Source organism: Ricinus communis, chromosome 5 (genome assembly GCF_019578655.1).
Source record: "Ricinus communis isolate WT05 ecotype wild-type chromosome 5, ASM1957865v1, whole genome shotgun sequence".
In the NCBI taxonomy this organism is placed as follows: domain Eukaryota; kingdom Viridiplantae; phylum Streptophyta; class Magnoliopsida; order Malpighiales; family Euphorbiaceae; genus Ricinus; species Ricinus communis.
Window position 1 is genome coordinate 28822976 of NC_063260.1, and position 15543 is coordinate 28838518.

The 15543-nt window shown below is 31.5% G+C and overlaps 2 protein-coding genes across 3 annotated transcripts; both read right to left on the reverse strand.

Moving 5' to 3' along the window:
- Positions 1-2271: 2271 nt before the first annotated feature.
- On the reverse strand, positions 2272-7220 carry LOC125370070. The gene is made up of 2 exons (XM_048373738.1): positions 4916-7220; positions 2272-2410 (listed from the first exon to the last, which is right to left on the reverse strand). Exon 1 carries the CDS (start codon positions 6479-6481, stop codon positions 5495-5497), a length of 987 nt encoding a protein of 328 aa, XP_048229695.1. The 5' UTR covers positions 6482-7220; the 3' UTR covers positions 2272-2410; positions 4916-5494.
- Positions 7221-7617: 397 nt separating this feature from the next.
- On the reverse strand, positions 7618-13654 carry LOC8289055 (tobamovirus multiplication protein 2A). Of its 2 annotated transcripts, none has more exons than XM_002527590.4 (7): positions 13421-13654; positions 12679-12957; positions 11222-11321; positions 10777-10857; positions 10532-10636; positions 8761-8970; positions 7618-7935 (listed from the first exon to the last, which is right to left on the reverse strand). In XM_002527590.4, exons 2-7 carry the CDS (start codon positions 12915-12917, stop codon positions 7828-7830), a joined length of 843 nt encoding a protein of 280 aa, XP_002527636.1. In that variant the 5' UTR covers positions 12918-12957; positions 13421-13654; the 3' UTR covers positions 7618-7827. The 2 variants fall into 2 exon arrangements, with proteins under 2 accessions (XP_002527636.1, XP_025014640.1); XM_025158872.2 differs by lacking the exon at positions 13421-13654 and adding an exon at positions 13322-13340.
- Positions 13655-15543: the final 1889 nt, after the last annotated feature.

Consider the following 15543-nt stretch of genomic DNA (forward strand, 5'->3'; position numbering starts at 1 on the left):
TGCAAAAGACAAGACCTGAACGAACTCATATGTAATACAAAGAAAACTGACCATACAAGATTTGCAATAGACCCCACCATTAGAAAACACAGCCAGAAACATGTTAACAAGAAAGAAATAAGAAAATCATTCATGCAGTTGACATAAAATATGCAAGTATAAGTCAAATGGGTAAGCATATGATAAAACTAGAGGACAGCTGGTGGGTCATTGATAGGATGGCGAATATATAAATTAATATTGCATGATACAGTAATATAATTTTAATATTTGCATGAGGAATGGACCTCAAAGCTAATACACAAAACAGAAAGGGACCACAAAAAAACAAAGGAATTGGGTCTGGCGCACTATATGTGAAGATTATGAACCTCTCTCATCGTTTTCAACTTTCTCCAACCGGTTTTACGTAGAAAGCCCCCACTGCTCTTATGCTATCACTAACAGTTTATTTTGGTGATATTTTTTTGGACTTTTATATGTAATCTTTTTGTATAATATTTACTAGTTCCTTACAAACTGCAACTTATGTCAACTTTCGTCCTCTTCAAACGCTTGTATTAGATTGTTACTATTATTTTCATTTTAATTATCTTTTCTTCAATTTAAGAAATTAGAACCCCTACTTTTTTATTTGAAATATATAAAATTATAAAATTTGACTAAAATAAATTCAATGTGTAATAGAATTTTCATATATAAAATATTTGTCAAATTCAGTATTTTTAAAATACTTTCCTAATAAAATATAATTTTTAAAATCCCCTTTCCTTTTTAATAGTAACTAATATATTAGTTAAAACTTAAATCAGTTAGATTATCAATTGAATCAAATGCTATATAAATTTAATTTCTTTTCTCGAGAAATTACATATTAAGTAATTTTAAAACTTATAAGCATTTCTATTGTTAAAAAAACAAATAAACCAACATTAAGATAGTTCATTGTATTATGAAAGCTTAAGAAGACCCCCGTCTTGTGAATCGGGGATCGCCGTAAAACAATAAATTTTGAGATTCAAACTTAAAATTTCTCGCATAGCACACGGATTAAACTTAGTAAGCATTAGATATTGATTTAATAGATATAGTTCCGGCCATAAAATTCTTGAAATATTATTGGTTTTAGTTGTATTTTTTTATTGATTAAAAATTTACATAAGTTATTGAGTGAGAAAATGAAAGAAGAGGGAATTATTTTGGATGATGTAACATTCCAATAGAAATTTAGAGTATAATAAGGCAATAGATAACCACTTGCCAATCAAGCTGCGATCATATAGTAGTCTCCAATAAAATAAAATAAAAAATGATAAGGCATAATAATGTCTAAAACTAAAAGGGTGGACATTAAATAAACAAATAATATGTGAGAGTGCATAGATTTTTGACAAAAATAAGACCCAAATCCCAAAAGAAGCATCAAAGTTAGATTTTTGAGTGTAGAAGAACAGTGAAATTAGTGTTGAGCTTTAAATAGATTGTGTTTTTTTACTACTAATGATTGTTGTGTCTTTTAAAGTTGAAGAAGTCCGAAGTTAGATTGTGTTTAAATAGTCTGGTTTTTACTATTATACTGAAGTAACAAATATGCTTTATTTTATTGTGAAAGACATCCACTCCACATTCTGGTCTTATTTGACGGATGAAATTTAACGATTTTCAAACAATTAAAAGAAAAGATTTCCCAATTGGGTCTAATAGTTAAGAATTGTGTACGGCAGCTGTACTGCAGATGGATGGAAATCTTAGATTCATAGTTGGACACAGCTAAAACCACACTTGATGCCACCACCATTTCATGTTCTTGGTATTATTTTGAGCAATATGGTCCCCGGCATTACTATATCTCACAATAATTACATATCCTTTTTTTCCCTTTTCAAACTAACAACAGTCAGACATCTTCTTTTTTCCTTTTCTCTAACATCCTTTCTCATTTTCCTTTGGCATATTACTGCGCCAGGCTATGGAGTTTGGATTGGTGCCTTAGTCTAGTGATTAGTTATAGAAGTGAGTATCAAAATTTGTTCATAGGGCATACAACATAAAATATTGATACAAAGCGAACGGATAGAGATATAAAACTATTTTTAAAATCTCATCCGACAAATTAAAATTTTTAGATGGTCAATTATAAACCGTAATAAAGACGACTTAAATTTGAACCAAAAAGAAGCCATCTTTATCTGATCCTAATACATCTTTTTTCCACTGAGTTGTATTGTATGTGGTGTAAAGGCACATCAGCCCCAAATTGATCAAAAAACAAGAATAAAGCTTTTGGTCCTATAAAATGTGGAAAGATTCCTGTTTGAATAGTACATCAAAGGCTTACCCTTCAATGTGCAAAAAAATCTTACATAATATACTCCACCCCTCATGTCCATCCCCCCCGACCATGATGCCTCTGCATCACAGAAAGCCAAAAGAAAATCAGAAGTTGCCATGAGGCTAGCTCATGAAAGATACACACAGGATAAGCATTAAATGACCTGGAATTAAATAAAAGCAGCATCTTTTATTATTATTATTATTATTATTATTATTATTCTTTTCTTTTTTTATGGTTTACAAACATTACCATCAATAACCTGCCTAAAGTACTCACTTTACAGTACCCTTGTCTTGTTCTGTTAATAGAAAAAAATTAACAAAAAAAAGAAAGAAAGAATAAGAAAAGAGAAAAGCTTAAGATAGAAAAGAAAACAAAAGTTATAGTGTTTTCTTTCTTTGTGGTCATCAGTGATCACATGAGTGTGTATAGATTGACAATAGCTTCTGTGATTTTCATTTAAGGGCTGTTCATGAAAATAAGATTTCTTTTAGAAAATTTTAACAATTTCACACGTCAAATTAGTTGTAATTTGACTTTATTCGGGCATAAAGTTTTCAGGGAAAAAAATGACAATGAAAAGTAATTCTTTGCCATAATTTCCTTTATGAAGCCAAATATGACATGCAGTTAGTCTAAACAAATTATATATAAAAGAAAAAATGCTCTTCAACTTTTGGAACTTCCCTTATTTGTAGAAGTTCTTTTCAACAAATTTTTTTAGAATGCTGATAGAAAAAGGTACATGCAAGCATCAGAATATCAGCAGTAGTTTGTTTCTGAGATGAAAAGTTTCAGGTTTATGTTTTTCTTTTTTCGTCCATTGCATTATGTGAGTTGTTAATTTTTTTAAGTATATATATATATATTTAGAGCATGTCGGATAGAATTTTTACGGGTAGTAAAGTATTTTTTTTAAGAGTTTTAACACAGTTGTATATCCAAGACTCGAACTTAAAACTTTAATTAAATTAGATGAGATTCTTACCATCTCATATGTATGCTCTTAGACGTAAGTTATTATTTTTACAATGATGCCTTTATATCATCAAACTTTAATGGATAGAAATGAAAATTAAAGAAAAAATAAAAACTTGGTGTTGTTGTTGTCTAAGTCATTTTCTTTGAATCGCAATTGCATTGCTAAATTGTCATCTTTTCAATCGAAGGATAGAATCCAAATGGAGGCCCCTACTTTACTACCCAATGCAGCCAAATGGGTACATTCATTAATTGGATGTATAGCCAAAAAGGAAGAGTTGACAAATAACTAGTCGATAATGCTTTCATTTTCTTGCTTCATCTCATCATTTTCTGTTATATATGAAATTCTTAAAAATAAAAAATAAAAATTGTGAGAGATTTTAATCTTGAACAGTTGTAAGCTTGTGTTAGCATAGAAATCCTGTCTGAGAAACCTCTAAATTCAATTGCACATACACTCTTTAAGAAAAGCAATTTGGTGGGATTGTTCTATGCTATTTTTATTACTTTCTCCGTCCTTAATTAAAAAATAGATTATAATTTTTGACGGATTAAAAGAGAAAAAAAGAACTATTTATTAGAACAATGAAAATATTATTATCATAATTATAGTTTGTGTGCTAATTTTTTTTATAAAAAAGAGACCAAGTAGCGGCAATACTATAATTTATTCGGTGTCAAAAAATAAAAATAAAAATTATAGTTTGATGAATTTAAAATCTTAATAAAATAATTGAATGCATAATTTGACAAGTTAGCTATAAATTAAATAAAATAAGTACTAATTCGATTCAGTCTTTAGATTCTAGTGAGCAGTTGAATGCTAAAATAATAAACAATGTGAGTTTCATATATAAAACAAATCTAAAAATTTACACATATAATTAGTATTTTATATATTATTTTAATATTTGTTCAAATTATATTGGAAAATTTATACAAATAAATAAGTATAAAAACTCATCATATTATTAAATTCCGTCCAAATTTTATAAAAATCCAACTCGAAGGTGCCTTTGCTTGTAATTGTTTACGAATAGAAAAGGCCTAAAAGCAATTACCCTATTAAACATTGATTGAGTAGTAGGTGTTGTCATGGCGGTTTGTCGTACAACAATCACAACTACATTTTCAAAGAGCACTACCATCTCCACTGCCCCATTTACATCCTTTTCAACAATTCTATATTCATCATCAAATATTTCATCACCAACCAACCGAAAAGAATCCAAAAAAAAAAAAAAAGAAATACTTATATTAAGAACCCAAATGATATGTCCTTCTCATTGTGTGTAAATTGAAAACTCAATTTTCATTGTCACTTCTTTTGTTTATTGCTTTGGACCACTTGGAATAGGAAGAGAAGACTAGAAACAATGGCTAACATTGAAAACGATATGCATTATGTAATGAAATAATGTCTAATAATAAATTATAAGTGGGGATATTTGTGTCAGCATTATGAGTCAAGAAAATATTTTAAAAAGTTTTTGTATCACTAGAATGTGAAAATTAAAATGAAGTCTTTGGTGAAATTAGATTTTTAGTTTTTATTTTTTATAATTTGACAAACAAAAAATATAAAGATTAAATCACCTGGAAATGTTGCTTCCTTTGCCTGGGGGTGCCGCTTCGGAGCCTGTTATGGTAATGCTGCCTCTCAAAGATTCATGCACGAATATGTCTCCTTATATGTTTTAGTTTGTTTTTTAAGGAAATTGCCCTAGTGAAAGAAGAACTCAAAGAGATAAGAGACATAGGGCTAGGGAGAGCAAAAGAAATTTTTATATATAATTTGACATAATATTGAATTTTACAAGTTTCAGTTCTCTATCAGTAAATTACACTAAATGTATAAGAAACTAACGATTTAATAACTCATGCCTATTATTTGGATATACCACGGATAATACGGGGATCTTAAAGAGGGGTTTTTCCAGTTTACTGAGCCATTTCATTAGTAAACATCAGTTGCTACTATTTAGTGTAGATCAGGATAGGATAAGATAAGCACAAGTAGATAACAGGTTACTATTTCAATTGCATAAGCATAAGTCGGTAAGAGTTAGGTTACGATTTAAATAATAATAATAATAATAATAATAGTCAAACTCGAAGCTCTTTATCCAGAGCCTGATATTTGGCAGTGAGCGATGAATAGAGCTGGAGTACTTCTTAAGAGAATGTATCCAACTTGTGATCCAGTTTATGAGCCAGGTGTAGAGCCTGATCCAGTTTTCCATCTATTTTCTTTAAATAGGAATTCTGGACAATAGAGTTGGAGGTTTGCCAGTTCAGAACCTCTTCTGGTGGTGTGATGGGCTCTATAGATTCGGAAGGAGTAATCCTTGAAGGAAGGATTTCAGATCTCTTATTCTCCATTTTCCCCAAAGGAGGGAAGTCTTCCGGTTGGAACATGTAACAACCTTGGATTGGTGGTTGTACTACTGATAGATCAGCCTGGATTTCCTTTCTACAGGTTGCAGAAGGACTTTTCCCAAATTCAATTCCCAATTGGGCCAAGAGTTCTTTCATTTCATCAAAAGAGATGTCAAGAACAGTCTTTCCTTCTTTTGCGAGAAGGTTTATGGCCTCATTGAACATTGGGAGCGGTGCTTTGCTCTGCTTTTGTTTCTGAGGAATGCCCATCCAAGGATCGTCTGGATCCCGGTCATCCGGCCTTGGTTCCATGGCTGAGCATGGAGAGTCTGGAGTCATAACTCGTGAATTTTTGTTAGAATGCTGAAAACAAAGTTCAGCAAAATCCAGATCATCTTCATAGGTGCATCCTGGTTGGCACATTCCTGGGTCAACATCCCAGATGAAGTGTCCTTTTACTTTAGCAGTATAAACCTGATGTCCAGAGGACTGGAATGAGTGGATAGAGATCTTTTCTCTGGGTCTAGATACAGGCTGAATCATTGATGCTTGGAAGATAGTTGGTGCAGAAGAAGATTCTCCTGTCTTTGTGAAGATCGTCTTGACAGTCCCGTCCTTTTGATTGACAAAAAGAGGGTCAGTAGCTTGAACAGGCTTAGCTTGGGATGCCTGAAGCTTTTCATAGTTGGTTACCCATTCAGTTGGGATCAACTTTTGAAGATCTTCCTTTTCCAGTTGTCTGGGGGCCTGGACAATCGTAGAAATCTGGCCAGAGTCAGCCATAATGAACAGAGCATCAGAGGAGGCTTGAAAGCCTGGGATCTGCAGATTAAAGGTATGATCCTATAATCTGTAGACTATCTGATAATGTAGAGTCGCAGAGAGAGCGTTATCTACTTGATTTGCCCCTGTTATCTGGACTTGTACTTTAAGTGCAGTGGATAGATAGGGATCGTTGAGGGATAGATTGAAATTGGGAAAGAAGGTCAAAACAACACTTCCTGTGTTGAGTGTTGTGACAATCGTGCCAATTACTGCATGCTCGTACTTGAGGTATCTGGTGTCCAGTAGCGACATACGGGCTGTAACTGGTAGACCCATCCTTCCATGATAGGATAGGACTAGTCTAACTGCTCCAAGATGGGGATGTGTATAGCCATGTTTCCTCAATGTTCTCTCACTGCTACCACACAGGAGCAGTATGTTACTCTCGTCAATGGATAAAAATAAGTTACAACGGTCAGCTTAATATTCAAATAATAAAATATTAATAACTCTCTCTACATAATGACTTCTCCATGCCATCGCTTCCACTACCTTTGTTTTTTATTTTATAAATATTTAACTAATCATTATCATAATGCATTAATCATTACACTAGTTTCATTAGTCTAACTTTCTCACCAAAAAAGAAATCACAAAGTATATAAAACTTTTACTCCTGCATGTAAAGAAAAAGATAATTAAAATTACTAGTCATTCAAAAAAATAAAATAAATAAAATAAAATTTGAGTAATCTAATCATGCGATACTTTTTTTTATTATCTTATTATATTAGAGATATTATATAAATGAATCAACTAATAATTCTAATAAGTTAAATTTAGATTTAAAATAAATATAGAAAAAAGTAAAAAAAAAATATTCTAAAAAAAATACAGAGTTGTTTTTTATTCATTTTAAAATGTAAAAAAAATATACAAATTCGACACAAATATACAAATCCTAAACTCTCCATCACATTTCGTTAGTTTTTACCATCGCTATTACTAGCGGTGGACGAAATAAGTTTTTAGAAAGCATTTGAGATATAAACTGAAAAATGAATAATATTACTTTAGGATAAAACTTTTTACGAAGCCGGTTTAGAGGGAGGAATTGAAAGAATTTAAAAAATATATAGAGAAGAGAAGGCGTATAAGAGCAAAAACCAAAACAGGATAAATACTTTTTCGAGTATAAATCGCAACATACAGAAATAGTTGTTTTTAGGAGAGATGACATAGAAAGGGTGGAAATTTTTCCTTTTAACTCCTGAACAATGTCTATAGTACACACTCGAAACAACAAAACTCTCACACCCTTTGTCCGAGAAACCTGTGCATAGTAACCAAGACCCAAAAACTCATCACATGATGGTGCATCGGCTCCTTTCTTCTGTAGGCTGTGTGGATACTTGCTGGAACCGGTGCGACTCAGATGGGTTGTACGAGAATTCAGAAGTATCAAGCCCATACTGTATTTTTTATGCAGTAAGAAAACAAATGCAGAGTGATAGAATTAGAAACCAGAACTATAGAAATAGGTGCACACCAAACTGTCTGCAAGCGCTGAAGATAAAATACAATACATACATAAGGTGTTGAAATGGAAAAACCATCCAATGTCTGAATATACCAGGTGCAAAGCCAAAGCTTGGCCCCCCAGATAATGGCTTACATCATTGATACCAAATGACAATATAAGTAGACAATCAAATACGCTCAACATGATTATCCACAAAAATATTAGCTTCAGGGAACCCTCCCATTTGAACGTTTAAGATTTCGAGTGTGCCAGACAAATTGTATTTGTTTTATGCTCTGGTTCCAAGTTAAGAACTAGTGCAATAAAATAAAGGACAATGCTCTACATGGTAATGGTGGTAACTATACGCACATCCAACGGTAATATTGCAAATAAAAAGAAAAAAAAAATGAGTTGGAGATAAAACCAGATAATTCTGAATAAGAAGGGAAAAACAAAACCAAAAGCAAACAAATGCAGATCACAACAAAAGCATGTCACATCTCAAAATGAACTTCATATTGGAAGAAAAGAAAATTTCATTCTTCAAGGGAATTCTAAGACTTTCATGGAAATCATTCATGAATAGTTTTTGAATTATCATATTATAATAGTAGTAAATTCCACAAACTGAGTCTATGAACACTCTTATCATGTACAGCTTTCTTGTAATTATGTAAAACTCCGTACATGACCCATAAAAATATGCATAACCACCACATGAAGTAATATATGCTCTAAATTAAAGAAAAAGCTGATTTAAAACTAATCATACCTTTTCTCTCATACGTGTACTCCAGGCATCATTTCTGCTAGGACGCTGATCAAGGGTGCCAGCAACAGGTACACCCGTCGCTGGACCTGGTGGCCTGTTGAGCAAAGGCTGCCGGATCTGTTGTCTCGGCGCAATGAGCTCATCATCACTATCATATTCTGCAGGTCTGTTCGCTGCCCTAACTATAAGGGCTAACACGAAAAGTAACGCCTGCAATTGAATGTTTCATCATAAATAAGATATTTGAGAGCACAAGAACAGAGAAACCTTTGATTAGCATTTCAAAACTTGGAGCCTGCTGCGTGTGTGTGTGTGTGTGTGTGTGTGTGTGTGTGTGTGTGTGTGTGTGTGTGTGAGTGAGTGGGAGTGTGTGTGTGTGTGTGTGAGAGAGAGAGAGAGAGAGAGAGGGAAGTCAAAGTCCAGATTCACAACATGACACCAGTCCCATCCCAACAATTATTGAATGTTCTGTAATGCCTTACATCATAGATTGGAAACAATTATTGCATTCATATAGTTATACACATTGATGTTTTAACAATAAACAAATAGTGATGTTTTACAGCACATATATGCCACCTCAGATAGTGAATTCAGCCCATTTCTTTTAAGTTTTGAGCTGCCTTAGATGTTAAAAGAAGCATAGCAATACCCAATTATTAAAATATAGTACGCACCTCATTTCTGAGGACATTAAGACATTGGCAACTTGATTAACCGTTAGCCGTGCATTTTATACTAAAGTTCCTGAAACTATTTTGCAAGTTGATTATTCTTTACAGTTTTATGTTAACTGACTGTCAACCTTTCTCTTCCAACTTCGAAGAGTGAATAAATGACTTCTAATGCTTATCCTTGCCTATGTATCAAGTTTAAATCTAGAATTCAAAAGTCACATTCCAACTAAAAATAAAACATTTATGCTTCGTCAACAGAAGAATTTGAGACAGCACAACAGCCTAGATCATGTATTTTACAATTTTCAGCTTTTCCTATATATAAGTGACTGATTAACAGGTCAAGAAGATAAGAAGCAGAAGATGCATAGAGAATGATTCTCCTCATCTGAGATGGTTTACAAACTTCATAAAAAATCTCTCCATTTCCACCACATTAACAATGAAACATGGGATCCTTTTCTAACCCATCTTTAACATAGATGTTGATTCCAAAAGAAGAATATTTGTGACAAAATGGATTACAATTTGACTTGTCTATGGGTGATAATTAATGGTCCGATATATCTCTTATCAAAGGAAAAGAAAATTGAACTTTTGGAAGAGCTTCATTGGTTTGTTGGTAGAACTCATCCTACAGGATAAGCATGCCTTAGCTTAAAAAATTAACTATACCTACAAGAACTTTAAAAATGACTTTTTAGCATAATCAGGATGGACTAGCAACTTCCGTGAAAGCTTCTAACAAGAACATACCATACTAGATTCTCTTGCAATTTTCCCGATCACTATTCCCTTAAATATATTTTAATCCCTTCCACAGGAAGAATCATCAGCAAAAAAACCTGAATCTTAATTGTTCAGTCAAAGTATACATGGACCTATGGTGTACAGGAATATCATCACACGTAAGAATTTACAATTGACAAATGAAGCCTGTCATAACTCCATTGAAGCAAACATGCTTTTGGATCCACGCCAATGACTAATGATGAAAGGGAACATGATTGATATGGAAAACCTTGCTTTTATCTTTATATTTTTTGTCTCCAGTAGTAAAAAAAAACCTCACAAAAGCCAATGTTTATACTTACCTCCAAAATAACAACTCCAAGTGCAACCCATCGCACAATCTTCCATTTCTCTTTCAGAAAATCATATATCATGTCAAAATCTCCAGTTTTGTCAGTTGGAATTTCCTGAAGAATAAAATTAAAGTACCATTTACATAAGCAAAGATACCATACCAAACTTTAACACTCAGCTGCTCAAGATAAAATTTGCAAAGAAAAGAATCGGGAGAGGGAGAAAAGAAGGAAAAAAAAGAAAAGAAACTCACTTCTTTCCAACTTTTGTCAAAGAAAATGAAGGCTGCACAGCCCAATTCTATCAATATCAACAATATAACCAGAACTGAATACTAAATTGGCTTAAGGAAAGCAGTCATTATAAACTCAAAAACAAAAAAAGAAGAAAGCATATGGATGTAAAATGCACCAAATGTCCCATAGTCCCCCATAAGAAATTTGTCCTTTGAATAAGCTTAGGACTTAATGTACTGGCACAAGCAAATTATCATTTAAAAGAAAATAAATAATGCATAAAGTTCAAAACTCAAAGGACTCTTAACTTATTAATAGTGAAAACACTTTAAGACACAAAAACAGGAAGACATTCTTTGTGGGAATGACAGAGAATTAATTGGTAAAGATGTCATCTCTTACTGCACAATTTCACAGGTCATTGTGACTGATGTGTTCTAGATTAAAGTCTAATTAGGATACACAACTCAAGCAGCATCCATTTCGTGTTACCGATCCAATGCAACCAAAACAAGAGATGACAAAGAGAATCAATCCTACACCAATAAATAAGTAGATGAACCTGCATAAGAAAATGATGCAAATTAGGAGATGGTAGTTCAAAGGCCGTCTGTGAATAAAATAACAAAAAACTGAATTTAATATGGAGACGGTGTAGGTCTTCCGATAAATTTAAATGCCACAAAACAGTAATGCAGTAGCAGCAAGCGATATTACTGGTTCACTTCACTTCTAACAAGACTAATTCAAAACTTAACATATACTTTAAGTCAGTGCAAAATCTGCAAGCTACCAAACATGATCAATGCTCAATTGCAAATTGTCAACAACCATAGTCTCTTCTCACCTGGCTTTCTAAGCAAAAGAGGATGCTTTCTAAGACACTTTTACCAAATGATTTTCCTCTAAACTTACTTTCTTCGGCCCCGAAAACTACTTTAAAGAAAAAGGATTTCATTTAGTGCAAGACTATACCTTCATCTGCTAATAATCATATAGATTCTTTATGAAAACACATAACACCTCTACTTGTTTATCATTTCATTTTAAACTTAAGTGCCAGACAAATCATTCCTTCAAAAAACATTAGAAAAGGCATTGGCAATTCTTTAAAGAGCCAGATTGCTAGTTAAGAACCATATCAAGAAAATACGTATAGAGGTCCCAAACCAATTTATGAGAAATACAAGCCCATAGATCACCAATTCCCTCCTAGTATGCTTCCATGACCATAGACCAAGAATATTCCTGCTACTAAACATTGAACTCCACAGGTTTTCTATATACCAATATGGCTGTAGCAACCACCATCCAGAGATTTCTCATCAACCACGAAAAACCTAGGAAAGTATTACTGAATAAGGATTCTTGATTCCCAACTACCAATGAAGGAGGAGCATCCACCCCCCCCACCCCCACATCAACCACGAAAAACCTAGGAAAGTATTACTGAATAAGGATTCTTGATTCCCTATTCACCAAATGGTTGTTTGAATCATCTTGCTCTCACTCTACCGGAGCAACCTCTTTCAGACGCCTGCAAACTAAATAATACAGAATATGAAACAGACTGCATGGCCCTGAAATAAATAAACACGTTTGAAAGAGTAATCCAGAATATAGTTAGCCATTCTCCTTTGGACAAGTAAAGCTTCTTCCACTCAGGTACCTAACTTCCAAACCTTTCAACTATCACTTCCACATCATTTTATCCCCATATCTTGCAACCAACGGAAGACATGATGAAATGTGCTAACCACATACTTGTATATCCAGAAGAGCCTAAGCAAAATAATCACACAATAAATCCACCGCAGGATACTCAAAGAATCCACAGTTTACTATTTCAAATCATTTATTAAATTTGTAACAACAAAATTGAGCACAACTGAGCTATCATAAACTGAAAGTCACTTTACCAAGCTTTAGGCAGCTTATCAACAAGACTATCTGAAAGGGAAACAGCCATAAGCATTGGACGACCAAGCTGTATCAAACTGGAATCATTAGTCGCAGGCGCCAACAGTGTATCGCCACCAGCAGCTCTTGTATACTCGACGAACAAGTAGATCCCATAACCAACCATAGCCAAACCCACAAGGGTCAGCAACAAGTTGAGGAGCTTAAGTATGCACTCCAAGCACCCTCTACAAGCCATTATCACTCGGTGCTTTCTTCAGATCCTTCTATTTCATACCCTTCATTACAAAACCAACATCATAACAATTTCACTCAATCATTCAAAATTATATGAATGGAGAAATCATTACTTTCAAAATAAATAAAAGAAAATTGCAAACGAATAATTAAATTGAATATCAGATAATTAAACAAAAAAAAAAAATTTCTCAGCAATCAAACAAAGGTTTTGCGTATATAATTATATGAATATTTAAAATAAAAAATAATTAAAAAATAATTAAAAAAAAAAAACAGAAACTTACACCTGTAATTAGCTAGTTCAGTATCAATAAAATTGATTCAATTTTAACTCAAACTGAGACTAAAAATTTAAGAAAATTTGAGATTGAGAAAACAAAACAAAACAAAAAAGAATCTTACAATGACTTAGGGTTCGGATCGCGTAAACATAATTGGGAAACTGAGATATATGTAGGTTAAATAAAAATAAAATACAATAAAAAAGAAACTTGAACTTACAAAATTTTGAGAAATTCTTTTTATCGGATTGCAAGCTGTTTCGTTATTTACTGTTTTCCGAGAGAGAATCAAATGATGAGAGAGAGAGAGAGAGAAAAATTCAAAAAGGAAATAAAAAAAGGCCGTGGAGGTGGAGCCTGGAAGTGTAATTAGGATTTTAGGACACCTTTCCTCATTTTGCTCCTTTTATGTGAGTTGGCCTTTTTTTTTTAATCTGTCCGTTCCCTTCCTCCCTGCTTTTTTTTTTTTTCTCTCCTTCCGTGGGCGCTTCACTGGCTACTTATTTGGCCACCAGCTATGCGCGCCCTTATCCCTTTTTCTTTTATTATTATTCTTTTGTTTCCTTCCATTTATATATATATTTTTCATAGAAAGCTTTCAGTTAACCCACAGCAGTAAAGTAGAAAATTTAGAATCCAAGGTTCCTTTAAAAAATATATTTTCTAAATTCTTAATTAGTTATCTTTCTCCTCATAAACATAATTTTGTGTTTTACACTAACTTAAAGAAAATATTAAAAAATATTACATTTATTATTACATTTTAAAACTATAACTAATTATAAAATATTAAAAAATTTATTACTTTATATATAAATTTAGTTTGTATTATTATTTGCAGTTAAAATAATTACAATATCTGAATAAATGACTAATATTTTTAAATTTCTTACTAAAAGAATTAAGTTTAATTTATTCAAAAGCTTAGAAAATGATATAAAAAAAAAAAGCTAAAAAATGATTTTAGCCATTTTTACATTTTGATAGTCATGTCTATAGATAAATTCAAATAAATTTTATTTTAAATAGATATTAATAAAACAATTTTAAGATAAAGAAATATTAAATTAAAATAAAATATAAAATATTTAGATCATTCAAAATTCACTGCTTTAAAACATTTAAAATAATTTAAAATATCTCTTTAAAAATAAATACACTTCCAGAATATTTATTTTACCCTATTAATTTTGTTAAATATATTTTTCTTACACCAATAACAATCAATGATATTTTACTCAAATATAATATTTCTCGGTTGATATATTGCTGATGTATTATATTTCTAGCTTAATATAAAATATTTATCTAAAGCTGTAATCTTTTAATATATGATTAAATTAATTTCAAAGATTTAAGATGGTTTTAAAATATGGATTTTTGTGTAAAAAACAATTTTATTATAAAAAATATTTAGTCCTAAGATATTTATTAGATTATAAATGAACTAAGCTAAGCCGAATTTTGACGAGCTGAAATTTAGCTCGGTTTAATTTGGAAAAAGTTCGAGCTCGATTAAAACTTTTATACTCAAGTTTAAACTTGATTCGTTTTAAAATTATTGAGATTTCAAATAGTTTGAGCACGAGCTCATTAAATATTTTTTAATATTTTTAACGAATAATTTCGGATGAATATTTTATTGATTCAAATTTTAAATAGTTCATCAAGAATTTGGCTCATTTATAATTTAGATTTTGATTTGAAGTGGTATTGAGAACTGTAATTCCAATTTTGAGCTATTGTTGTACAAATTAATCAAGCCATAATTTTAACCAACCTCAAAATTATCATATCTAGCCATTGTATTGTTCTAAGAGTAATCATCCAACTCCATTTCTCATGTCTCTAATGTAATTTTTTTTTTCATTTATTTATACATCGTGGATGATTTTATAGTTACATAAATGTTTTAAGTATATAAATTAAAATTTATTTTTTAAAATTTAAAATGTTATAATGATATAAATGAAATATATGCTTTATCAATATTTAAATTATTAAAAATAAAAAAAAATTAAAATATGAAACAATTAATTTTATCAGATAAAAGATATTATTTCAATAAAATTGACTTTTTAAGTTTTAGTCTAAAAATATATTATACGGATTTGATATATTTTAAAATTTTCTTATAAAAAATAATCGTATATCAATAAGAAATTTATTAATTAAATTATATATATAATAAAAAAAATAAAACCATGGAAACATTTTGGAGGAAAGAAGTGAAGGAGAGGGGTTGAAATGTACAAGTGGGAAGTAATCAAAGCAGTAGTTAGGATTTTGATGAGTTTGGGCGGTGAGAAAATGATTTTATATATTAATATGATAATGTTGGTG

Coding starts and splice junctions, on each gene's coding strand:
- LOC125370070 (XM_048373738.1), bottom strand. CDS start 6,481: ATGGCTGACTCTGGCCAGATTTCTACGATTGTCCAGGCCCCCAGACAA.
- LOC8289055 (XM_002527590.4), bottom strand. CDS start 12,917: ATGGCTTGTAGAGGGTGCTTGGAGTGCATACTTAAGCTCCTCAACTTG. Junction 11,322..12,678: donor GATAAGCTGCCTAAAGCTTG/GTAAAGTGACTT, acceptor TTTCTTATGCAG/GTTCATCTACTTATTTATTG. Junction 7,936..8,760: donor GTACACGTATGAGAGAAAAG/GTATGATTAGTT, acceptor TAAAAAATACAG/TATGGGCTTGATACTTCTGA.